Genomic DNA, 27,115 nt, shown 5'->3' with positions numbered 1-27,115 from the left:
CTAGAGCTATCTAGAGTCATATAAATAGATTTATAAACATAAATGTGCAACTGTGAATAACTTCTTGCTTTAAATGGGATATTTATACTATGCTTGAAAAAAACAATGCCTGACACAAGATAGTTGCCTAATGAAAGCGTGAATGTTCATGAACAGCTGACTGAAAAAAAAATGAAGCTGAATTTTCCCAGCCTGTTTTCAGTCCATAATCAAAAAAGCATTGTTATTCTATCACTTTAAATATCACCTGTATGTATTGCTAGCTTCAACATTTTGATTAAAACCACCCTCTGGACTAAATGATCAATTTAGTCAGAAACCATGCAAATCAAAGATTTAACTGAAATGACTATTTTTAAGCAGTGTATTCAGACAACTCCTCCAGAATGGTCAAAGTCTGTATATAAATGGAACTTTAATTTTATTTATTTTATGATTTGGGGGTTATCACAGAAACTTCCTTCATTTTTTCTGCCTTAAAAATGCTATGCTGTGCTTAGTGGCTTGGATCATGTCCGACTCTTTGTGACCCCATGGACTGTAGCCCACTAAGCTCCTCTGTTCATGGGGATTCTCCAGGCAAGAATACTGGAGTGGGTTGCCATGCCCTTCTCCAGGAGATTTTCCCAACCCAGCAATTGAACCCAGATCTCCCGCATTGCAGGCAGATTCTTTACCATCTGAGCCACCAGGAAAGCCCAAGAATCCTGGAGTGGGTAGCCTACCCCTTCTCTAGGGGGTTTTCCTGACCCAGGGATGGAACAGGGGTCTCCTGCATTGCAGGTGTATTCTTCACCAGCTGAGCTACCAGGGAAGGCATAAAAGAAATTAGTCCAGTGGGCAGATATGTTAGAAAGAGGCATAACGTTTTAGGAATAATAAAATACCAAGCTGCACCTGCCTTTACTTGCTATGTGAGGTTCCGCATTGTCTGTAGCCTATTCAGTCTGTAGCAACTGTCTTGACATTGTTGCATTTGTCCATTGGGAAAGCATCTTCTGTCTCTTCCAATAGCTAGTAATTCCAGCAACCAGTCATCTCTGAATTTCTCCAGGCTTCTCTAAGAATATTCAGCAACAGCAGAATGGCTACCCCCAGAATCTCGCACAACGGTTAGGAAAGGCCTGTGCCTGGGGAGATGGGAACTCCTCCATGGAACCCTTTGCACTCATGATCTGAAGGTGGCAGCCCCGGGTTCAGTAGGTTCCACACATGAATAATGGGTCTTGAGGGTTTGTACTCTTGCCTAAAAATGGCTGTCAAGAGCTAGTCCACACAAGATGTGTTAACATCAATACCTATTAACCTCTCTTTCTTCCTTAGGGAATGCAGTCGAATTTTTGGTGAAGATGGTCTGACCTTGAAGCTCTTTCTTAAAAGAACTGCTCCCTTTTCTATTCTGTGGACTTTGACTAATTACCTGTATTTACTGGCTTTAAAGAAGCTGACAGCCACGGATGTCTCTGCTCTGTTCTGTTGTAACAAAGCCTTTGTCTTCTTGCTGTCATGGATCGTGCTGAAAGACAGGTTCATGGGAGTGAGGGTAATAGCACACTTGATTCAATGCGTGAGGCTGCATTTAATCATAAATCCTTGGCATTGGGAGAGCTGCTTCCTTTTGTGGAGTCTCTGCAAAACTTATTTGGTTCTGAGTACAGATTGAAATTTGAAGATGTGCTAGAACACCCACGCAGTTACAATGTCATGAGAGGATAAAAGATTGTTTCCATTGGGCAGTCAGCAGATGTCAACAGGAGGCACTCAGGGAAAATAAGTTCTTTTTTTAGAATTAATGGTCTGATCAACTCCTTCTGTGCTTGGGAAAGAAGGGTCTGAGAAAATTAGCCACAGTAAAGATTATTTTTTTTTTTTTCCAGTCAACATGTTTGGACAACTCATGTTTTTTGCACCCCCTCCCATGAATGTAATTAATATTGGTATAAGTAGTAAGATCACCAAACAGTAATTAAAGTCACCAGTAATGGCACTATGCTGTTAAGAGTGGCTATATATCTAGTATGACTAATCTAGAAATGGAACTAAAAACAACAACTTGTACTTTGGGGTACATATCCTCAATTGGATAGCATTAAACTTCCACCAACCACTTCAGTTCTGAGTTTATCCCTTTCAGAGATCTGGATTTAAAAATAAAAAGTTTTTTGTATGTTTGACCTTTGTTACATTGATTGAGAGCTATGCAGACGTAAGGAGCCAGATCTCATTCATATAATCTGGCATACCACCATGATAAAAATACTGAGTAAATAATTCTTTAAAAGGAGATCCAAACAAAGAGTGTTTTTCCAGAAAATAAACATCACATAATTGCTGTTCTTCAAAAGAGGTGTCCAAGACTGGGTTGAAACATTTTTTTTGCTATCAAACTATTGCTCCTGTTGCAATGATTCCTTGCCTCGCTAAATGCTGAAATTCACATCTATATTAGAGAGCTTGTGATAGCCATCATCCTGAAAACATTTTCTTAATAGCCAATTAGCTAATTCTGGTTGTATCTTTGGAGATGCTGCTCAGAAATTCAGAATTGAAGCTTGACACAGACAAGAAGTGGAAAACTACAGCAGAAAACAAGATGAAAAATTCTCAATCAGTCCATGATACCATTCGACTATACCAGATACAGTCTCACACTCATTCTCCACTAGCTAATGTTAGATATCACACCCAAGAGGCTTAGCTTAATGGCATTACTCATGAAGCACTGGCTGTCTAGTGTCAGGAATCCTGACGAGTCCTTGAGAAAAAGAACCTTCTTCACATTGCTCACTGATCCATTCAGCTGGGGTTGACATAATTTGTGGGGCCCAGTGAAAAGTGAAAATGCAGAGCCCCTTGCTGAAAAAAAGTGTGAATAATTACAAGATGGCAACATTATGGGGCCCAGTGCATCTGTACAGGTCATATACCCATGATACTGGCTCTGCCTCTATCTCTTAACACCTAGAACAATACAAGGGACAAAGTGGGGACTGTATGTATTTACGGATATAGTGAATGAACTCATACTTACAAGATCTTTCTCATTTCTATCTATCACCATGAGAATCACCCATGAAAATTTGGACATCTTTTCAGACAAGAGGGAAAGAAAGGACATTTAGGGGCTTTTCCGGTTTTTCAGTGTAATGTGACTACCAAAAGGAAATCAGTACACCCACTGTTAGATTTGCTGCTGTTGTTCAGTCACTAAGTCATGTCCTAGTTTTTGCAACCCCCGGATGGCAGCACTCCAGGCCTTCTTATCCCTCACCATCTCCTAGTGTTCACTCAAGTTCATGTTTATTGTCAGTGATGCCATCCAACCATCTCATCCCACTCCAGTATTCTTGCCGTGAGAACCCCATGAACAGTATAAAAAGGCAATAAGATGCTATTAGATTTATCAGTAAGGAAATCGATTGTATTAGAATGAATGAATGAAACTTATGCAAGAGTTCATATAAAAAAAGATAATGTTTATTTGAGGTCTTTTAGAAGAAAAAACTCAGCTGTGTAACTTATATTTAAATGGCAGATTTAGGAAATCTACCTAGAAGTTACAAAGCATGCTATTGGGCTAGCAAAAAAGTTAGAGTTTTTCCATAAGATGTTACGGAAAAACATCTTACGAACTTTTTGGCCAACTTAATATTTTAAAATTGGCATCTGTGGTGGGTGAAATGGTGGGCCCCAATAAGGTGTCCATATCCTAACCTCCAGAACCTATTAATGTGACCTTACTTGGAAAAATAAGTCTTTGCAGGCATAATTAACTTAAGGATTTTTACAAACAGGAGATCATCCTAGTTGATCTGGGTGTCTGCTAAATCCAGTAACAAGTATCCTTAGAAGACACACACACAGGAAAGACACAGAAGAGTAGGAGCGATGTACCCACAGAGATAGAGATTGGAGTGATGTGGACACAAGCCTAGGAAAGCTGGGGCAGCAACCAGAAACTGGAAGAGGCAGGAATGTATTCTCTCCCAGAACTGCTGTGAAGAGCATGGCCCTGCCTGATTTTGAATTTCGGGCCTCCACAACTATGACAGAATAGATGTTTGCTGTTTTCAATCACCAAGTTTGTGGTCATTTGTTACAGTAGCCTAGAAACTAATACAGTGTCTGTCAGTAATGATAAGATCTGATAGAAAAATTAAGTAGCCAATAAGTAATTGTTAATAAGTAAATACATAAATTAAGACATCATAGGTGATAAAATGATGAGCACTAATGTCAATCATGCTGGAGAAGTCAGGAATTTTTCCTTTAAAATGATAGGAGGCACTTCACTTCTGACTGTGAAAGTGTTAGAAAGTTTTTAATGCCATATTCTAGAAGAATGTCAAGATGTAATTTTAATAATGCCCATAATCAGGCCATGGAATATAAGAAGCACCAAAACATATTCAACATTTTGCCTTTTGACCATATCAGCAATTCTTTTCCTTCTAAGACATATTGAGAACAGGTGTAATTAGGTCATTTGAGAAAGCAGAGGAGGGCAAATAGAATACAGACAACATAAATGCAGCTCTTATTGCCTATATCCATAAATAAGACACTGCCTGTATATGCCACCCCACTTGGACTACTCTTTTTAAAAACAGTTTTGCTGTTTTTGACTGAAAACAGGATTGCTTTCAGTCATCAAATCAAAACATATTTCTGGCTTATTCTAAGTCTTCAGTAGTTCAGAAAAAGATGGTTTGGGGGTTATAATTCTCATTTGCATGACCCAAGAATCATCACCCTTAAGGTGAAACATGTGGCCTCAGTGTTAGTCACTCAGTTGTGTCCGACTTTTTGTGACCGCATGGACTGTAGCCCACCAGGCTCCTCTGTTCATGGAATTCTCCAGGCAAGAATGCTGGCGTGGGTTGCCATTTCCTTCTCCAGGGGATCTTCCTGACCCAGGGATCAAATCTGGGTCTCCTGGGTTGCAGGCAGATTCTTTACCATCTGAGCCACCAGGGAAGCCTTAACTTGTTAATATTTAGTTTCCTTGGAATATTGATTGAATTACAGATGAAAAGGTAATCACTCATACATTTAGTTTTCTATTATGAACTTTCAACCAGTTGGCTGGTAAGCTTTGGTGTGTTAAAAAAAAAAAAAAAAACCCTTTCATAAGTAGTTGCTTACAGCTGATGTATGATTATCCTGTGGAAATTAGCAAACTTCTTTGAAAGACCTTTTCTAATTGCAAAAGTGTTACTCAGAATCCAGCTCTTGCAGGATTAAAGATGGGTGTTTTAACAATCTCCAAGATTCTGTTTTATTTAGCTAGCATTCTTAAATTCATCAGAACCAGAAAAATCACCTTAATAAAAAAAAGTTCTCCTCACCAAAAAAAAAAAAGAAAAAAAATGAGGCACTGCTTCAGGTTTTCTTCTCTGTCATGAGTGTCCATTTCACTCTAATGAAAAGTAAAAGTCAGGCCAGAAAATTAACACACTTTCTTTCAGATATTGTTGCTCCCTTATTTCTCTATTATTAATTGAAAATTTTCTTTTCTTTTCAAATTTGCTTGAAAGTATGAAGGAAACTGGTGGGTAATGAATGGTTCAGTGAACCTTGACTTTTATAGCAGATTTAGGAAATGAATTTGTGTCCCTTCAGCTTGGCACCCACCTATTTTCTAGGCATAATTGGGTCCCTATGTGTTTAGCGTCCCACACTTTGGCTCTTTTGGAGACTTGCTGCCATCTGCCAAGAACCAACCAGAGTATGTCAGTTGAATGGAATCGTTCATTGCTTAAACTGCTCTTCACTGAATTCTAACTGGGCTCCAGGGCACTCTAAATCAGGGCTCTGGAGCTGAGCTTCTACTGATTTATGCCAATATTACATATTTAGATGAGATTCAAGGCAATCTTTTGTTTCCATCTTGCCTTTGATTGACATTTATGCAGTAACTCTTTATTCACGTGCAGTGCAGGCTCCTCTGTCTGGAATCCTCACGCTTCCTGGAGGAGAGAGCAGAGGATGGGTAGTAGGACCCTTCCCCTTTCATCCCCCTCTTGGCAGGAGAATAATTCACAAATACAGGGAAGCGAAAGTTGAATTGGAAAGGTTCTCTGATTTTATGCCCATAAGGAATCCATAAACCCTTTCAACAAGTTATAGTCAACAGGTCCCATCTACCTTCCACATCATCACTATGGAAGGTGATTGCAGCCATGAAATTAAAAGACGCTTGCTCCTTGGAAGAAAAGCTATGACAAACCTAGACAATGTATTGAAAAGAGGAGACATTACTTTGCCAGCAAAGGTCCATCTAGTCAAAGCTATGATTTTTCCAGGAGTCACGTATGGATGTGAGAGTTGGACCATAAGAAGGTTGAGCGCCAAAGAACTGATGCTTTTGAACTGTGGTGCTGGAGAAGACTCTTGAGAGTTCCTTGGGCCGCGAGGAGATCAAACCAGTCAATTCTAAAGGAAATCAACTCTGAATATTCATTAGAAGGACTGATGTTGAAGCTGAAGCTCTAATACTTTGGCCACTTGATGTGAAGAGTCAATACATTGGAAAAAACCTTGATGCTGGGAAAGATAAAAGGAGAAGTGGATGACAGAGGATAAGATGGTTGGATGGCATCACCAACTCAATGGACATGAGTTTGAGCAAGCTCTGGGAGATGGTGAAGGACAAGGAAGCCTGGTGTGCTGCAGTCCATGGGGTCGCAAAGAGCTGGACATTACTGAGTGACTGAACAACAACACTTTCCACAAACTCTTGAGTCTTTCCTTCTGGGATTTCTTTCGTTCTTTTTTCCATCCTGGTCTCCCTTTGAGAGATATGTGTGTGTGTGTGTGTGTGTGTGTGGCATGGGGATGGAGGGTGGGAATCTAGTTTGAGATCTAAACCCGTGTGTGGGGGGGAGGGGCATCGGGATGGAGGGTGGGAATCTAGTTTGAGATCTAAACCCCAGGGACCGCCTCACCCCCCTACCCCTGAACACACACATAATATCTGGACTGCTGCAGACTGCCCACCTCTTTTATTTCTCACACATTGACTCTTGTCCAATTTCACTGGCTTTGAGTAAACAGATGGCTCTTCTTTATGGAAGCTTAAACATAACATGTCCTGAGGAGGGCATGGCAACCCACTCCAGTATCCCTGCCTAGAGAATCCTCATGGACAAAGGAACCTAGCAGGCTACAGTTAACAGAGTGGCAAAGAGTTGGACACAACTGAAGCGACTTAGCATGCACTCATGCAAACATAAAATGTGGACAAATTTAAGGATTCTGTGTAGCCATGTTTCCCTGAAGTGGACTCTTATCTAGATACACTCACAGGAAACAAGGATAATAATCACTGCAGGTCTCATTGGCCAAGCTATTGATGTGTATCCACCTTCAACTGCTGACTTTGAGTCCTGACTTGAGTATAGTCTGGCCAGCAGTATAACTTTGAGGCCCTCAATTTCAGAGCCTGATACAGGCTTAGGACTCAAGACTCCAGTGTGAGTGAATCCATGCTCCACCCAGCTCCAGAAACAGGGTTAACCACATCACAAATTAAGGAAATACATTTGGGTTACAATTAGAGAAGCAGTTAAAGGATCATCTTAATACCCTGAATTGAGAAGAACTGATATTGTTATATAAATAATAGTTCTGGAAGTCATTTGTCAGTGGGAAACACAGTGACTGTAATGAGGTTGGAGATCCAGAGAAGGGCTGGACTCTTGTGGTTTTTGAGGACCTGCGCCAAAAGAGGGAGGAAATTAAGATAAAGGAAAACAGAAACAGGCAAAAGCCAGATATTTCTCTAGCTTTTATCTGTACAAACTAATTCTTCAAGAGGGGAAAGAAACCTAGCTGTCAGGCAGGGACACAGGTAGTATGTAGATCTGTGCAATCCCCAAATGTTTAGTGTTAACGCCCTCTTTGGGCTTTAAAAACAAGCTCAAACCAGGTTCCTCTCTGATTGGCCCTGAGAGCTGATGCAGATTAAGATCTCAGAGCAGACTGAGCCTGCAGAGGAAGGTAGCTGCCTCAGGTGGTGATGTCACTCAAGTAGCATACAAGGGTAATGGGCTAAATAAATTCTCTCCCTCCAGGTTCTCACCCCAGGTGGGCACACCACCATGGGAGGGGACCCAGAGGTCCAGAAGGTTAAAAATGAGGCATTGGAAGCTTTATGGTCACTCTGGTTACTAACATTTTCACTGAAGTTAGATTTAAGTAATGGTAGTGGTGGGGTGTCCATCTTGTTTAGACACCTCTGGTTGTTTACGGAGCTAGAACTGGAGTAGATTGTGAGGAGAGCCTTGTTTTTCTGCAGCCAAGCAGGTGGCACCATGAGATGGTACATTTTCAGCAGAGGAGTCCCTCCTGTGGACACTAACATGCTCAGAAGCATTTTTTGTGTGTTTGTCATCATGTGGATGTCATATGAGCACTTCTGACACAGTACTGAAAGTGCTGGCTTCCTGCTGGCACGTTTTCAATGTCCTGCCCAAGAAGAATCACTTTGTGTTTTTTTGTTGAGAAGACAATTAGTCCTGCCTTAATGACTGATTACCTCTGAAAATGCACGTGACTCAGACCTGTACTCAGGTTACCTGTTTTCTGGCAATCTCAAGAATATTTACTCTTGCAGTTAACCAATGGTGGGAGACAGAGCCACTCCGAGATCATCCAAGCCACCACTCCAAATGAACCTGCCACCCAAAATTTCCCTGAATTTTCTAGATTAGCTGAGTTCCTTTCCCTTAGTTTCAACTATGTAGATAAGAAATAGAATGAAAAAAATTTTAAACATGGCCATAGAGAACTTGTTCTATCAGATAGTTGTGAAATGTAAATAGAAATGTGGAAAATAATTTAAATTATCTTTTATCCCCAGGTAACCTACTAACCTATAAATAACTGTTCATACCATAGACAGGAATTTTTCTAACATCACAAATATCAAATTTTCATGCTTTTGGAACTTAACTAACAGTGTTGTCTGGTCCCCTGAAGTGAAAAATGCTTCTCTCCATGAACACAATTCAGAGAGATGCTAGTGTAATTGATATGTCAATTTAAATGGTCTGAGCTAATAATTTCACAAGCACTTGAATATTAAATATAATGGAGATCTTTAAGAGGCTCGTCATGGTTATAATTCTGAATTGCTATAAAGTTATGTAACCTTTGTCCACGTCCAATTTCTATCTTGAGAAAACTTATAACAGAAATATAGTGCATATGTATTTTTACTAATGGCTGACTCAGAAAAGGAAGAGTTCCCAATTGGGGTCATATCCTGTGGCTAACTGTATTCCTTGTTCAACATTTTCCAGACAGTGTTTTTGGTTTTTTCCCTATTTTTTGTAGGGACTATTTGTTTTCAGAATTCCCTAAATCAATTTATGTATTATCCACAATTGCCTAAGCCTAGATATTGTATATTATAGAATAATTTTAATATTTTAAAGTACAAAGCAGTATATCACATTAAAGTTCTTTAGGATTAACATTGTATTCTATTATCCCTGTCTTGAAGATATCACCTGTTTATTTGACCAAGAAAATACTACTGATGCTTGGTAAAAAGAAAACAAATATTAATTCAAATGTTTTATCCTACAAGCTCAATATTTTGAGGGAAATCTATCTGTGAACCTGAATACTTTAACACACAAACATTCATGAAACACAAAAACAAATCAGAAACTGTCCATATCTAACATAACTTTTCATTTCTCTGACATCAGACTTCCCAAGCAAAGATTGCAAATCCCTAGCTGAACTATAAATCCCCAAATCAAAGAAAATAACAACCCTCGCAGAACTTCCTGGCCTAGGTAACCACTTCACCGTGTTTATTTATGAGTCTATTACTTCCTGTTTGGAAAATGTCCTTGGCACCTCATAGTGTGTGTGTTAAATTCTGTTTCACAGTCTGAAGCACAGTCTAACTGGAACACAGGCCTGGAAGCTTTAGAGACTGTAATACTCACTCAGCATGGGCAACACCCCCCATCACATAGCCTCCCGGATAGCGGTTTATGGAGACAGTCTTTCACTGCTGACAAGTTGCTGCCTGTTCTCGAGTACGCCTGCTGTTTCTCATAAAAGACGTGTCAGTATGGAGCTGGCTCTGAAACCACCTGTGCCCTGGCTTTGGGTGGTCATCAACAAAAGAAATGCTTTAACAGTATCTAAATTATACATGTCATCCTTATCATACTTCTCTCTGGCCTCCAGCAAGTTACATGTTAAAGATATACATTTGATTGTAATGAATAATTCACTAATAATATTTCAAAGGGTCAAAAAATCACATATGTGAGAAATCTGTCTACACAGGAAACAAGTCTACTTGGGAATACTCAGAACTGAAGCTTAACAAAACCAATCAGCAAGTATTTTTAAATTTCCCGCAAAGTTGCATCGTGATCTTAAAGTCAGTGAGACTATTTCACAATGAAATAACATAGTATTTCCTATTCCAGAGTTGTTACTTTACTTTTCACTGTATCTTTAAAATGTTTTCCAATAAAAGCAGGTTGAGATGATGAAAGAAACAGATGTCAATGAGCATTTCACAAAGGAAGTGGACTTCTCTTTGGAATATATCAAGGATCATATTAATTTACAGTAAACCATTATGATTTCAATCAATTATTAATATATCACTTTATACAGCTAATGCTTTAGAATAGCTCAATGAAATTATCTTTCTGTGGCTTAGTTTACATGTAAACAAAAGGAAGAAATAGCCTCTGCTTGACATTCCAAGTGACAGTGCAAACTCAACTCGCTCCTTATAAATCATTCTGAAAGATTATTCTCATTTCTTTTTTCACTTTGGTCTAAAACTTGTCTCTTATTACGTCTCAATCAATATTACATCACCATAATCAAGTTCTGATTATGTGGAGATCTTCAGAAACATGCATTGATCCAAGGAGCTGATTGATATGTGCTGAATTGTTTGAAGGAAAAGAACACAGTATAGATGAAAATGCTAAGAAGTGACTTCCTATTAAATTTATTTCATCAATATGGGTATTAATGTCTAGGAAGCTGAGCTAAAAAAATCAAACTAAAATTACTAGTCCTTAATTAGAATATGTGAGCAGCTTTTATATTCTCTGTCTGGATGTCTCATGAGTGTATGGATTTCTTTCTGATACTGACCCTCCTACATTTAAACAGTGATGTACAGGAGGTAGTTGGGTTTGAGGAAGCATGTAGCAACTCCCATGGGTTTTTCAACTGCTTGCTCTGGGATATGGAGGCATCAATGTAAACATTTTTTTTCTTTGCATTCTATGTGACAGATAGTTGCCGCAATAATGGCAATCACTGGCATCGTGATGATGGCATATGCAGATAACTTCCACGCCGATTCTATCATAGGAGTGGCATTTGCCGTGGGCTCAGCCTCAACATCTGCACTGTATAAGGTATTTCGTATACTTTATTATGTGCTTATTATCATTTGTAGCTTATATTTTTATAAAGTAATAAGTAATATTTTATAAAGAAAATACAAAGAAAATGTTGGCTAGCAAAAAAAAAAAGATAGTTTAAATAACAATAAGTATCAATTATTGAGTACTTGCTACAGGTTGTACTTGCCAGAATTTTCACCTGTTACCATACCTTTATGAGGCATAGGTACTTATTCCCACTTTGCAGATGAGGAAACTGAGACTTTGAAAGATTAGGTAACTTGTCCAATACCATCCAGCCAGGAAGTGATAGAGCCAAGATTTAAACTCAGATTGGTCAACTCCAAGGGCTTCCCTGGTGGCCATGACTCCACCCCTCCCAAATCGCCAACCAGTTGTAGCAGGAGCTGAGAAAGACTTCCCTACATTTAACTACCTTCGGTCATTATTTTAACTACAAGGAGGTGTTAAAAATCCTAAGCCAACTATCACTTGAGAGTTTAGTTTGCTACATATCAACCCCATGCTATGTTATTAGCTAGATGAAGAGCCTCTTTTCCTCTTGATGCATACTCTGGGTCTGTACTATGTACTCACAGTTCTCTCTCCCCTGGAGCTACCTGTCATCAGTGAAAGCTCTATTCAGAGTCACTGCCCCTGACTTCAAAAGCGTGAACTAAGAAAGCAGATCTAAAAGGTTATTCACCAAAGTGCCGCTTTCCAGAGCCAACTTTCTGGATGTGGCAACGGTTCCACTTTCACCTCTCATGGTGTTTCAATGAGAACATCTTCTCTGAAAAGCAGAAAATGCCCGCTGCATCCCTCCTGGATGCCTGTTCTGCTTATTCACCAACTCTGCAGCTCAGAGGACGTTGTGTCTATTTCCATATTGACATTTCCTGACCCACTGATTCTCTGGCAAGCTTTACAAGTGTTCACTCAGTCACCATTAGTGTTTAGCTTGCCCCCAGCTGAGACTCCACTGAGATGTCTGATGTGAACAAAGACCACCAGCACGAGCTCAAGTTCTAAGTCTCTCAAGAGAAGAAAACAATATGTTTAGTTAAAATTAAAAGAAATACCTGGATCTGCTGTATGCCTGGGATGTCTCTTTTATAGAGAGAATTCTCCTGACCACATTACAGATGTATTCATTCTGGTAGTGGTAATATCTGCTGTCACACACAGCATCATATGTACACCAAAGCAAAGATATATTCTGTGCTACACTGTTTGAGGATTAATAAAGGAAGCAGAGGGGTTAAGAAACCAAGAAATATGGACTAGAGACCTGTCTCCTCCCAAACTAAATGTGTGATTTAGGTTAGCTATTAACATGTCCTTGTCATCTTTCTCTATACACAGATTTATAATCCAGAAAAGAAAAACAATCTTTAAAATCTGGAGAATAAATACAGACCTTGTGAAAATATTTTAAACTCAGAGAGAAAAGTGCTTATAAATCCAAGGCATCACTATTGAAAGTGAAAGTTGCTCAGTCGTGTCCTACTCTTTGCAACCCCATGGACTATACAGTCCATGGAATTCTCCAGGCCAGAATACTGGAGTGGGTAGTCTTTCCCTTCTCCAGGGGATCTTCCCAACCCAGGGATCAAACCCAGGTCTCATGCATTGCAGGCAGATTCTTTACCAGCTGAGCCACAAGGGAAGCTATTACTCCTCTCAATAACATGATGACAGGTTCTTTCTGTGCAATTTAGTTTTCAGTAATTATCAAAATAAGGATAAAATTAATCCCATGCTTGAAGGACAGAACTGATGGCATCTCAGTCCTAAATGTTTCTGGGCTGGTCTGCATTCTTCTTTATCATCTACCCTATACTCATAACTGACGGTGGGTTTTTACAGTTCCAGTATCCCTGTGGCATACCAAGTGGGATTCATTTTATGACAATTTCTGTTTTACATAAAGGCTAGAGTGTATTTGAATTCCTTATCAGCAGCCCATTTAGTGTCATGGAAATGCTGGGATAAGATGACATAGAGCATAAGTTCTGGGCCAGTTGGCTCCCGATGTAGAACTTGCCTTTCTGATTCAACAACAGCCCCTGACCAAGTGGCTAACAAGTTCCTTTCCTGTTCTAGGTTTTGTTTAAGATGTTTCTTGGAAGTGCTAACTTTGGTGAGGCAGCACACTTTGTCTCCACGTTGGGTTTCTTCAATTTAATCTTCATCTCCTTCACCCCAGTCATCCTGTATTTCACCAAGGTGGAGCACTGGTCCTCGTTTGCAGCTCTGCCATGGGGCTGTCTCTGCGGGATGGCAGGGCTCTGGCTGGGTGAGTGGCTGAGTCTTGCCTTCCATTTCCTATGTCACTTGTCCCTTCCTTGGAGAGTTAAATTGTCATAATAGAAACATTCCCTTCTTAGATGCCTATCTAAGACAGGCATCCCTATCTTCTATTTCCCAAACTCACCTCAGGTTGGTTAATGGTTATAAGGTTCTTTGCAGGCTATTGCTTGATTAGGTCAGAGCAGTCCAACTGGCATGTCCGTGGGTAAAGGGCTGCCCCACCTGGCCCATCCCCAGTGCACTGAGTTCTCTCTGTGTTAAGGTTGCCCTGAGACAAAATGAGGAGACAGCCTGTCTCCCGACTGTGTTACACACCCCAGGGTTTTATAGTCTTCAGTGCTTCTGCTCTCGAGTTTTTTTTGGCTACCTTTTCTTCTCCATAGGAGTCAGATATGATCTAGTCAGAGCTGGGCTGGGACACAGATCTGAGAGGTGAACAGCAGACTGTACTCTGTCCTGCCCCCACCCGATCACCTAGAACTATGGTTTTAATTTGCTTAGGTTCACCTGGCCTCGCTCCTGCTTTTGGTTTGGGCTGTCTTCAGGGAGCGCCTTAGTCCACATGCAGATTGGAGTCATCCATTTACCTGATGTGTCTCAGGCAGGGCCCCGGGCTACAGATAACATATTGAACTATATATTCTGGTCCTTAGATTGTCAAAAGAGCTTGTAAGGGTTCTATCGAAAGTGCTAAGGAAAAGCAGTTACCCATTCTGATGAAGCTACCAGTTCTCACTGAATGAGAAATCAGTTCTCAACAAAGACCAATACTTCCTATCAGTCTGCTAAAATACTCAGTTCAGCCAGCAAAATGACAGTTGGGGAACTTAGCAGAGTCTATGCTATGCTTATTAACTTTCTGGTTTATTAGGACTGGTCATATCTGACTCCCCACATCTGAGGAGAGAGTTGAGATGCTGGAATATTCATTCCCATTGCAGCTCTGTCAGAAGGGCGGAGTAGTTATTGATATTAACTTACAAAGGTCTTTGGCCTTGATTGCTACTGCTATTGTATGGAAATGATGAACAAGCCCAAGTCTTGTGGAAATCCAACCCATCATCTCTAACAAGCACAAGTGACTCCAGATACCTAAATTTTGGAGCTTAACTAAAGCAAGAATTATAGAAAGCAGTAGAAGGATAAACACTGTCCTAACTGTAATGGTTCTAGAACCATCTTTGGTTTTACAGAGAAATGGGCAATAATATGGTTTGGGGTCATTTCCATACAGATCTTTCCTGAACTGAGGACTTTTCATAGTTGTCATTTTTCATAGCTGTCATAATTCTCTAACCCCCTAAAACAAACATTGGCTTGAAATCTATTAAAATAATACTATATAATTTATAAATATTTTTCTTTTTGAAAACAAGTACTTTTGATCATTGTTGGGTATGTGATTACTTGAATAATTTTATATTTAGTTTAAAGTGTCCAAAGAGATAAATTAAAGGGTATCAGGTTATACCTTCAGTTTTTTCTATGGACCTGCCTTAAGGTTATCTGTGTATAAATCAGGATGTGGAAAAGGTCTCTGGTGTTCGGTGAATTATATGCACCTCTGTTGGTTCATGTGATGCACACCCCAAAAGAGAGGGAATAAAACAGCATAGGCCATCCTTGGACAGATCTTCTGTTAGGCAGTAACACTAGGGTCTTTTAGTTATCCAGGAACATGGCATGATACAGCAAACTAGCAAGGGAGAAAGTCGCAGCCAGTCATTAGCTCTCAACCTCTGGCTCAACTTTATAGTGCTAACAAGCAGTGTAATGAACATAGTATTTCACCTCTTTGCATGGTTCCCTACCCCTTTTGTGAGCCAACTGGTAAGAAATCAGGTAACCAGGGTAGCAGAAGAGGAAAAAGGAACATGACTTTTTCAGGTATGATACATATGAATCCATCTCCAAAATTAGAGGATTAATTGACCAATGTTACTCATTTGAAAAGACCCTGATGCTGGGAAAGATTGAGGGCAGGAGGAGAAGGGGATGACAGAGGATGAGATGGTTGGATGGCATCACTGACTCAATGGACATGAGTTTGGGTAAACTCTGGGAGTTGGTGATGGACAGGGAGTCCTGGTGTGCTGCGGTTCATGGGGTCACAAAGAGTTGGACACGACTGAGCAACTGAACTGAACTGAACAGATAATTTAGAAGGCATGTTTAGCATAGACATGGATTCTTTAGTGTTAAAAGAAGGAAAGAGCCCAGCATCTCAGTTCCCCTTTATCCTGTATGTGTGTGTGTGTTAGTCACTCAGTCATGTCCAGCTCTTTGTGACCCGATAGACTGTAGCCCACCAGGCTCCTCTGTCCATGAAATTCTTGAGGCAAGAATACTGGAGTGGGTTGCCATTCCCTTCTCCAGGGCATCTTCCTAACCTAGGGATCAAACCTGGGGCTCCTGCACTGTAGGTGGGTTCTTTAGCATCTGAGCCACCATCCTCCTCTATTTGGCAGCCTTCAACATCCTGGTGAATGTTGGTGTGGTGCTGACGTACCCAATCCTCATCTCTATTGGGACAGTGCTCAGCGTTCCTGGAAATGCAGGTACTGTACAAACTGACATGTGCCCAGGAAGGTCCCCGCTTGTGTGTGTTTCACACCCGAAGTTATTTCTTTGAGTAATTGTGAATTGTGTCCCTTGCCTGGGAACATGTTTTTAAATATCTCGAAGGTGGCAGACAACAGAATAACTGTGCAGCAGATTTAAAAATTGCAGCTACAAACACTGTTTTTACTTGGTCGTGCTTTTAGAATTAAATACCAAATGTATCATTTGGGTTTCATGTAATCTCCCTGACAACCTAATTTTGTGGTATTTTTAGAGGAAGTCCTATGGAAACAAAAGGCATCCCAGCACAGGACTCTCAAGTCAACGTCACTAATGAAAGTGTAGGGAATGTACAGGGTGTTGGCTCCCCATCAGACTACCCATGGGGAGCTGTGAAAGCTTCCCCTAGGGACATAGCAGATGGCCCTCTGGAATAGATACAGGAAAAAAGCAATTTGACTCACTTCAGGGACAAGAGGAAAAGCTGTTTTTCCAGGAAAATCTTTCTAGTGAAAACTGTCAGTGGAACAAATAATGAAAGTAAAGTATATGGATGACTATATAGTCCTTCTAATTTTAAAATTCTATGTTTCCAAGTCTTTGGTAGCCTTCTTTCTTTGTCCAAGGATAATCAACAAATGTTTACTGAACACTTACTATGTGATCAGGACTATAGAAGGGACGGGGGGGTGGGGAGGAGTGGGGGGAGAAAAGATAGTGTTGGTCCCGTAACAAACTTACACTGTATACTACAGTATACAGACGGTATGGTACTGGCACAAAAACAGAAATATAGATCAATGGAACAGAATAGAAAGCCCAGAAATAAACCCATTCACCTATAGTCACCTAATCTATGACAAAGAAGGCAAGAATATACAATGGAGAAGACAGTCTCTTCAATAAGTGGTGCTGGGAAAACTAGACAACTACATGTAAAAGAATGAAATTAGAACACTCCTTAACATCATACAAAAATAAATTTTAAATGGATTAAAGACCTAAATGTAAGGCTAGACACTATAAAACTCTTGGAGGAAAACATAGGCAGAACACTCCTTTGACATAAATCATAGCAAGAACTTTTTTGACCTAGGCCCTAAAGTAATGAAAATAAAAACAAAAATAAATAGGACCTTATTGAACTTAAAAGCTTTTGCACAGCAAAAGAAATCATAAACAAGATGAAAAGACAACCCTCAGAATAGGAGAAAATATTTGCCAATGAAGCAACTGGCAAGGGATTAATCTCCAAGATATATAAACAGCTCATGTGGCTCAATTCCCTAAAAACAAACAACCCAATTAAAAAAAGACCTATGCTGTTCTCTTGAAACATCCTAGGTCTTTTTTTAATTGGGTTGTTTGTTTTTAGGGAATTGAGCCACATGAGCTGTTTAGCATTGAAACATGTATATTATCTAGGGTGAAACAGATCACCAGCCCAGGTTGGGTACATGAGACAGGTCGGGCCTGGTGCACTGGGAAGACCCAGAGGGATCGGGTGGAGAGGGAGGTGGGAGGGGGGACTGGGATGGGGAATACATGTAAATCCATGGCTAATTCGTTTCAATGTATGACAAAAACTACTGTAATGATGTAAAGTAATTAGCCTCCAACTAATAAATGAAAAAAAAAAAAAGACCTAAATAGATATTTCTCCAAAGAAGACTTTACAGATGACTAAGAGACACATGAAAAAATGCTCAACACAATTAATTATTACAGAAATCCAAATCAAAACTAAAATGAGGCATCACCTCACACTGGTCAGAATGAGCATCATCAAAAAAATCTATAAACAATAAATACTGGAGAGGATGTGGAGAAGAGGGAATCCTCCTATACCACTGGTTGGAATGTAAATTGACACAGCCACTACAGAGAACAATATGGAGGCTCCTTAAAAACAGTACTATCATTGACCCAGCAATCCCACTCCTGGGCATACACCCAAAGAAAACTATAATTACAGAAGATACATGCATGCCTGTGTTCATGTCAGTAGTATGTAGAATCACCAGGACAGGAATGGATAAAGAAGATTTGGCACATATATATACTAGAATATTACTCAGCCTTTTTCATAAAAAGGAATGAAATAGTGCCATTTGCAGAGATGTAAATGGACCTAGAGACTGCATTACAGAGAGAAGTCAGAAAGAAAAAAACAAAATATCATATATTAATGCTTATGCATATATGTGGAATCTAGAAAAATGGTACAGATGAACCTATTTGTAAAGCAGAAATAGACACAGAAGTATAGAGAACAAATGTATGTACACCAAAGCGGAAAGAAGGGGTGGGATGAATTGGGAGATTGGGATTGACATATACACTATCGTGTATAAAATAGATAACTAATGAGAACCTTCTGTATAGCACAGGGAACTCTACTTAATCCTCTGTGGTGAGAAAGGGGATATATGTATATATAGAGCTGATTCACTTTTCTGTACAACAGCAAGTAACGCAACATTGTAAAACAACTAAACTCCAAAAAAGGAGTGCTATGAGAAAAAAAAAAACAACTCACACTGAATATGGAAAACAAGACTGACTATATGAAATAACTTAGAACTCCACAAAGTAACTTATCATTAAATGCCAAATTGTGTAAAAGACTCCAAGGACTATAAGATATTTAAGGAAAAGTCATATCAAAGAGGAGTGGAGTGTCAAGAAATTCCATTCATTCATCCACGGATTCATTCATTTAATAAGTAATTTCTGAGTACTTAGTATATGCTACCAACTGTGCTAACACTAGTGATAGATCCTGAGTAAGACATAGTCCCTGCCCTCAGGATCATGTGGTATAGAAGGGAGATAAAAGGAACTCAGTAATTACAATGTAGAGAGAGAAAGACTTTGACAGAGATATGTACTGAATGCTCTAAGAGCACTCAGGAGGGGGACTGAAGGCAGCTTCTTGCAAGGAGAGTAAAAGGAGGAATTTAACAGAGGGTTCAGCTGGATTAAGTGAGTACAGGAGGAAAGAACGTTCCATACAAAGAGAAGAGCATGTACATGATTCTACTACTTAAATACATGCCTCCTAAAACTGAAAACAGGGACTGAAAAATATATCTGTATGAGATGTTCACTGCAGCGCTATTGACAAAAGCCAAATGTGGAAACACCCAGATGTCCATCAAGAAATGAATCGATAAACAAATTGTGATAGAATGGGATATTATTCAGCCATAAAAAGGAATGAAGCGCTAACACATGCTACGATGTGGCTGAACCTCAAAAACATTATGTTAATCAAAAGAAACCAGACATAAAATGTCAAATATTGTATATTTCAGTTTATAAGAAATATCTAGAACAGATAAATCCATAGACACACAGCAGTTTGGTGGTTTCCAGGTGTTGGGGTGGGGGTAGGCAAGTGGGGAGTAACTGCTTAATGGGTATAGGGTTTTATTTTGAAATGATGAAAATGTTTTACACCAGATGGAGGAGCTGGTACATTAATCTATACAAAATGAATGTACAAAATACTAGTAAACTCACTTGAAAGTGGTTACTTTTAATTTGTATCAGTTTCACTGCAACTAAAAATTTTTAAAAGACTAGCCTTTGCAAAGACCTAAACATTAATAAGCTTGGTTCATTTAAAAAATCTTCAGTGGGCCAGTGAAACTGGAGAAGTATGAAGGAATACAGAGGAAAGATATTAAGAAATAAAACTTCATGTATACACTTCAACAAGGGCCGACTGTTACAGCACAGGGAACGCTGCTTAATATTCTGTAATAACTTAAATGGGACAAGAATTTGAAAAAGAATAGACAAACGTATATGTGTGACTAAACCACCTTACTGTAACCTGAAACACTGTTAATCAACTATAATCCAATGTAAAATAAAATTATTTTTTAAAATTGCAGAGGCTATTCAATCAGATGGTATTTGCCTGGACGGCTAAGTATGATTTAGGGAAAAGAAATGGAAAGCAGATGTAGAGAGCCATGTCAATAACGACATAGAAAAAGGAAAGATAAGCTTGTAAGAACAAGAGAGACTTTCGGCAGTCTTCTAGAAGTAGCATTGATTTGGGTCGCTTGTTTTCAGAGAAGCTTAGAAACCATCACAGGCTGACTGACTCGCTGTTGCCCCCTAGCTGTGGATCTCCTGAAGCAGGAGGTGATATTCAATGTCGTCCGCCTGGCTGCTACCATCATCATCTGCATTGGGTTTCTGCTGATGCTCTTGCCTGAGGAGTGGGACGAAATTACCCTGAGATTCATCAACAGCCTAAAGGAAAAGAAGAGCGAGGAGCACGTGGATGACATCACCGATTCCAGTGTCCACCTGCGAAGCAGAAGCAGGGCCAATGGGACCGTGTCCATACCACTGGCTTAAGGAGGGACACATTTGGAATGCACGTGTATGTATATTCTGTGAATATAATAGAATTTTCTCACTACCTGTACACTCAAACTCTGAATTTGGATAAGTCATGTGTGGAATAATGCCAACAGAAAAGTTTACATTTATATGCTTATCAAGGAACTGGTGTAAATAGTCATAATAAATTTTTTATTAAAACATATTCATCCTATTTCTATTTCTTCTGGCTTTTTTCTTGGGGGGAGGGGGGATTTTCCCCATAATTCACAGAATTTCCTGAAAATATGAGATTCTCTTAAATATAGCCGTATATACATGGCCATCTCAAACTCTGCTATATTTAAAGGGATAACCAACAGGGATCTATTGCATAGCACATGGAAATCTGCTCAGTGTTGAGTAGCAGCCTGGATGGGAGGTGGGATTGGGGGAGAACCACATGTGTGTGTTCGTCACTTAGTCGTGTCTGACTTTTGCAGCCCCATACACTGTGGCCTACCAGGTTCCTCTATCCATGGACTTCTTCAGGCAAGAACATTGGAGTGGGTAGCCTTCCCTTCTCCAGGGGATCTTCCCAACGCAGGGATTGAACTCGGGTCTCCTGCACGGCAGGCAGATTCTTCACCTGCTGGGCCACCAGGGAAGCCTGAAAGGGAGAATGGAGACATGTCTATGTACGGTCCCCTCACTGTTTACCTGGAACCATCCCCTTGTTAATTGGCTGTACCCCAACACGAAATAAAAAGTTCCAAATTAATAAATAACGATAACATTCATTCCTATTAGGAAAAAAAATGAGAGTCTATTAAATTATGGGCTTGTCATTATATTTTTCTGGAGAAGGCAATGGCACCCCACTCCAGTACTCTTGCCTGGAAAATCCCATGGGCGGAGGAGCCTGGTAGGCTGCAGTCCATGGGGTCGCTGAGTTGGACATAACTGAGCAACTTCACTTTCCCTTTTCAATTTAATGCATTGGAGAAGGAAATGGCAACCCACTCCCGTGTTCTTGCCTGGAGAATCCCAGGGACGGCAGAGCCTGGTGGGCTGCCGTCTATGGGGTCGCACAGAGTCAGACACGACTGAAGCAACTTAGCAGCCGCAGCAGCATTACCTTTTTCTCACTTGGAACTGAGACCTTTTCATTCAATCAGAAAAAAACTGCATACTTTATATATATTTAAGGCCAATAACAGCCTTTAACTTGAAATCTAGAAAGTAAATCTCAATAGAGCATCTTCCAAATGCAAGAACTATTAGGACCTACTAGAACTACTAGGAACAATGAAAATATGAGAATCCCAGGGATGGGGTCGCACAGAGTCGGACACGACTGAAGTGACTTAGCAGCAGCAGACTTTCAACAAGCTTTCAGGAGTACCAAGCATAAAAGAATTTACAAATATCTCTAATATGAGGTAGACATTTGAAAATGGTACAATGGTTATGGAGAAGACATCTATTACCAGCCGTCTCTTATTCTTTCACCAGTTTTAGACTTGTTTATGTTTGCTTTCACTTCTTCAAATCCCATTCACTCTTCAACCCACCCTCTGCCCCCATCATTCCTCTGGTAAAATGCATTCACCAAACACCAATGACCTCTGTCCTGCAAAACCGTAACAACACTGTTCAACTCCAGTTATATTGTCCTCTGTGTAGCATTTGACATGATGACCACTCCTTTTTCCTACCATGTTCCCTTCACCTAGATCCCTTCTGGTCTCCTGGTCCTCTTTTTGCCTTCCTGGCTTCTACTCTGGACCCGTCTTCCTCGGCTGGTCTCATCACTGTCAGTGTTCAGTCCCTGTCCTTCTTAGCATCTCATTCCACACTCTCTTCCTCAGACGTCTCATTTGTTTCCATGGCTTTCAATGTCATCCATGTGGTGATAGCTTCATAATATTTATCGCCAGCCCAGATTTTCTCTCCTGAGGGTCAGATTTGACTATCTAAATGCTTCCTGCAAGCTCACTTGGATGCCTCGTTGTTCATTTTGCATTCAAGGACATAGTTGAATTTATCATCTCTCCTCCTTAGATCTATTCCTTCCTCTTCCTTGTTTCCTGTCTAGGTCAATGGTACCATCATTCCCTGGCTGCCCAAGCCAGAGATCAAACTTCACATCTGCCTTCCTCACCCTCCACATCTAAACCATTAAGTCCTACTGATTGTTTTCCTTAATATTTCCTGAATCCACACACTTCTCTATTATGCTACCTATTCTAGGAACCTATCATCTCTTTCCCTGATGAATGAAATATGCTTTTTACTGGTCTGCCTCTCTCTAATCCTTTTTGTGCCCTGCAGAGTGTCTTTGCTAATATATAAACTTGATCACTTTACTTCCATATATAGAATACTTCAGTGGCATCTCATTGTCCTCGGAGTAAGGTCCGAACATCTTTGCTGGTCATTCAAAGTTCATCACTGATTGGCCCCTGCTTACTTCTAGAGAAGCACCATCCAGTAGAACTTTCTATGATGATGGAAATAGTTCAGATCTGCACTGTTCAACACTGTCCAAAACTGACTATTGATCTCTTTAAATATGGCTAATGCAATTGAGGGACTGCATTTCTAATTTTATTTACTTTTAATTAATTTTAAGTTAATATGAATTAGCCACATGTGTCTCTTGGCTACCATATTGGACAGCATAGCTTCTACCACACCACCCCCTGTGGCCCTCTGGAATCTCTATGCTTTAATGCAACCATCCTTTTTATAGTTCTTCAATCAAGACATACTCTCTTTCTTGCATTTTCTTTTCCTCTCTCTTCACCTGAATAACCCTTACCTAGGCTTCATGGGGCTTCCCTGAGAGCTCAGTTGGTAAAGAATCCGCCTGTAATGCAGGAGACCCCAGTTCAATTCCTGAGTCGGGAAGATCCCCTGGAGAAGGGGTAGGCTACCCACTCCAGTATTCTTGGGCTTCCCTGATAGCTCAGTTGGTAAAGAATCCGCCTGCAATGCAGGAGACTCCAGTCCAATTCCTTAGTTGGGAAGATCCCCTGGAGAAGGGATAGGCTACCCACTCCAGTATTCTTGGGCTTCCCTGGTGGCTCAGCTGGTAAAGAATCTGCCTGCAATGCGGGAGACCTAGGTTCGATCCCTGAGTTGGGAAGATCCCCTGGAGAAGGGGCTTCATGACATGATTTCTTCCTATTTTCATGGAAGATCTTTTCTCATCCCCCAAACTAAATGGTGTGGCTTTCATAAACACTTCCGCTTACCCCATTATAGCGCTGGTTGCACTTTCTGGTTATTGTCAGTCTACACATCTGAGTTCCCAGTAGCCCAACAGTTCCTTGCAAAAAGGAATTGTGTGGCATTCATCAGGATGGCAGTCATCATTCAGGAATTGTGTTTTGCCTGGCACTTACAGATACACAATAAATGAATGAATGGGCCGCTTTACACTGGAGATATGGCCCTTCCCTGAACTTTATTAGATAAGTCTCAATTAAGGACAGACAGTCTCATAGACCAGCAGAAGGCAATTCTTCCCTAAGAGGCTGAGTAGTTTAGGGCACCTAGAAATTTAAGATAATCTACACTTTCTGGCATCTGTTTTATAATTCTTTTTTTTTTTTTCCCCCTTTTTTCCAAGTTGCTCCAACAGTGTAGGTTAAAGGGTTATGGGACAAGAAAAAGGAACGTGGGATATCACACTTGCTGGCTTGGTATCATAGTCAATAAAAACCTCACCATTTTTTCATTTCTCTGTCGTTTTTTGAAAAAGCAATGACAACCTCTGGGTGCTGATAGATGACATGATATTAATTAAAACAATAATTATAACATACTTCAAGCTGCATGAAAATGATAGAAAATAAATGAAGTATTTTATCAGTAAATATGAATTAATTCATTATCTAAGTAGAGTTGCTTTTAACTATTTAAATGTCATAATGGTACAAACATTGCTCTTGCCTTGTTTTTAAATTTCTGTTAAATAGCAGTAATCACTGACTAACCCACTCCAACGTCTTCCCATTGCTTAGCATGGCATTTAAAATTACATTTTGACATCTTTAAGAAATGAGTTGTTTTGCTCTTTTTGATAATTCATTTTGAAAAATGGAATCAGCTACCCTGGAAAGCCCAAATTCAACCTATAACTGATCATTGTAATTAGCTTAGTCATATTAAGAAAACACTTCCATTATGGTATTCATTCATTTATTCATTAAAACATTATTAAATTCTACTTCTCGCTGTGAAGTAGGGCATTATGTTAGATTATCACCCACTGGCATCTCCCTGCCTCTAGGGCAGCGCTGTCTGATAGAACTTTCTGTGCTCGTAGAAATGTCCTCTCTCTGCACTGTGGGGAAAAGGACACAAAAAGAATAGAAAATGGTCCCTGCTTCCAGAAGTTTCAACCACTAAGTTATTACCATGGCAATTAAAGTGAAAGTTTTAGTCATTCAGTCCTGTTCAACTCTGTGATCCCATGGACTGTAGCCTGGAATTCTCCAGGCCAGAACACTGGAGTCAGTAGGCTTTCCCTTCTCCAGGGGATCTTCCCAACCCAGGGATCGAACCCACGTCCCCCACATTGCAGGTGGATTCTTTACCAGCTGAGCCACAAGGGATTCATAAATAAAAGGTAAGACTTTTCCCTTACTACCTCCCATGGTCATTGTGAGTCAGATGAGATAGTGCGTTTTAGTCACTATCCAAACACAGGTGGGCTCCCTATGTCCTTATGAAGTGCCTTCCATGAGCCAGGTTCAGTTTGGTTTAGAGGGTACTGACAAAGTCCCTGTCCTCGTGGTGGAAGTACTTAATTGAGGTTCCTATTATTCTGTCTCAAACTTGGTTCCTCCCCAAAGTCCAGGAGACTGTGGCTCCTGTGGGTGACTGGGCTAAATGGGCAGCACAGCACGGGGATAAGAGCACCCCTGTTGTAGCCCCAATTCTGAACTTCTAAGACAGGGACTTTAGCTAATTACCGACATCTCTCAGCTCCTTGGTTTCATGTTCAGTACAATGAGGATATTAATACCGATCATTTGAGGTTGTTGAACATATTCAATAAAAAACACACTGCCAGACAATCCAGAAGTAGCTACTGTTAGGATTTCCTCTGTTTACTCCTCTAGGTCCTTTTTCAAAGCACTTATCCACAGCACTATGCCAAGCAGTCACAGAGCCTGCTGCCGAGCAGGGGATTTTACCCAAAATAAACCAGAGACAAAAGAAGCTTGGCATGAGGAACATGCGGAAGAAGCCAAAAAGGGGGTGCCATTCTCCTTGGTTGGCTCCCCTCAGCACTTTGCATCACAGCATTCTTGCCCAGCCAGTGGAACTAATTGCCTGACAAAAAGACAGACGGGCAACTTGGGCTTTGAAATTAAAATCACTTCAACCACGTCCTGAGTGCTTCACAAACAAATTACAGGCAAATTGATTTTGCTCATCCAGGCTTTGCATGCCTGTTAATTTTGTGCAGGCGCTTTGTCAAGATCCACCAGAGGACAAATGATTTGGAGAAGGACAACACCAGTGATAGTGAACAGTATAACCAGCCAAGCATTTGAATGTCTGGTATTTAAGTACTCTTATCAGTAAACCCTTGTCACAAGTACCCAGAACACACAGGCGATGCTAGCTCATCTGGCAGGCTAAGACACCAAGTCTCTATGAACTCCAATTCATTCTATGTCTCCCACCCTCACAGATAGCAACTGGAGGCAAAGGAAGAACAGGCGGTGATGGTGTGGAGGTGCTAGTGCCAAGAACAGAGACAGAAAGAGCAGACACGCTGCGTTTCAAAGCTCTGATTAGCCAGGTCTTCCCACATGTGCCACAAAGGCAAAAGTTGCTTTGTCATTGTTTGCAGGAAACAGGAACCCAGGTCCTATGGGAACCTGAGGGATCTTAAGAGCAAGAAATCTAACCTGAGCTCCAGAGATGGGCTTCAGGGGTTTGTTCCCAAAAGCCTTGACAGAGTTTTCAAAATGTGAACTTAGCTGCTTTATTCTGGAGGAATCAATTCAGAGAATTTAGAAGCACTAAATCCATGATTGTTCAATATACTAGCTACTAGTCACATGTAGCTGTTGAGATATGATGGGTCCAAATTGAGATGTGCAGTGTCAAATGCACTGCAGTTTGAAGACTCAGGATGAAAAGAGAAAATAGACTATTTCATTAATAGCTCTATATTCATTCCATATTGAAATGGGAGTATTTTGAATATGTTGAGTTAAATAAAAAATATTATCAGGACTTCCCTGGTGGTCCAGTGGCTGAGACTCTGCACTCCCAATGCAGGGGACCTCTGTTCAATTCCTGGTCAGGGAACTAGATCCCGCATGCCAAAACTAAAGATTTCACATGCCTCAACCAAAGCAGAAGATCCCATGTGCCACAACTAAGACCTGGCTCAGCCAAATAAATAAATAATAAATAAAATATTTTAAAAAGAAAGAAAAATTTTAAATATACATTATAAAATT

General features: G+C 40.3%; 1 protein-coding gene across 1 annotated transcript in view; it reads left to right on the top strand.

The window, feature by feature from the left end:
* SLC35F4 (solute carrier family 35 member F4) overlaps positions 1 to 20,885 on the top strand; it is a 274,077-nt gene extending 253,192 nt beyond the window's left edge. The window contains exons 4-8 of the mRNA XM_020876210.2: positions 1,324 to 1,543; positions 11,292 to 11,417; positions 13,512 to 13,704; positions 16,187 to 16,276; positions 20,416 to 20,885. Of these exons, the coding sequence (XP_020731869.2) occupies positions 1,324 to 1,543; positions 11,292 to 11,417; positions 13,512 to 13,704; positions 16,187 to 16,276; positions 20,416 to 20,657 (871 nt within the window). The 3' untranslated portion in view covers positions 20,658 to 20,885. The remainder of the gene's footprint in view (positions 1 to 1,323; positions 1,544 to 11,291; positions 11,418 to 13,511; positions 13,705 to 16,186; positions 16,277 to 20,415) is intronic.
* The last annotated feature ends 6,230 nt before the right edge of the window (positions 20,886 to 27,115 follow it).

This window comes from Odocoileus virginianus, chromosome 6, assembly GCF_023699985.2.
Source record: "Odocoileus virginianus isolate 20LAN1187 ecotype Illinois chromosome 6, Ovbor_1.2, whole genome shotgun sequence".
NCBI lineage: Eukaryota > Metazoa > Chordata > Mammalia > Artiodactyla > Cervidae > Odocoileus > Odocoileus virginianus.
Note: the sequence above shows the minus strand (reverse complement) of the source record. Positions and strands in the feature narration are given on the sequence as shown.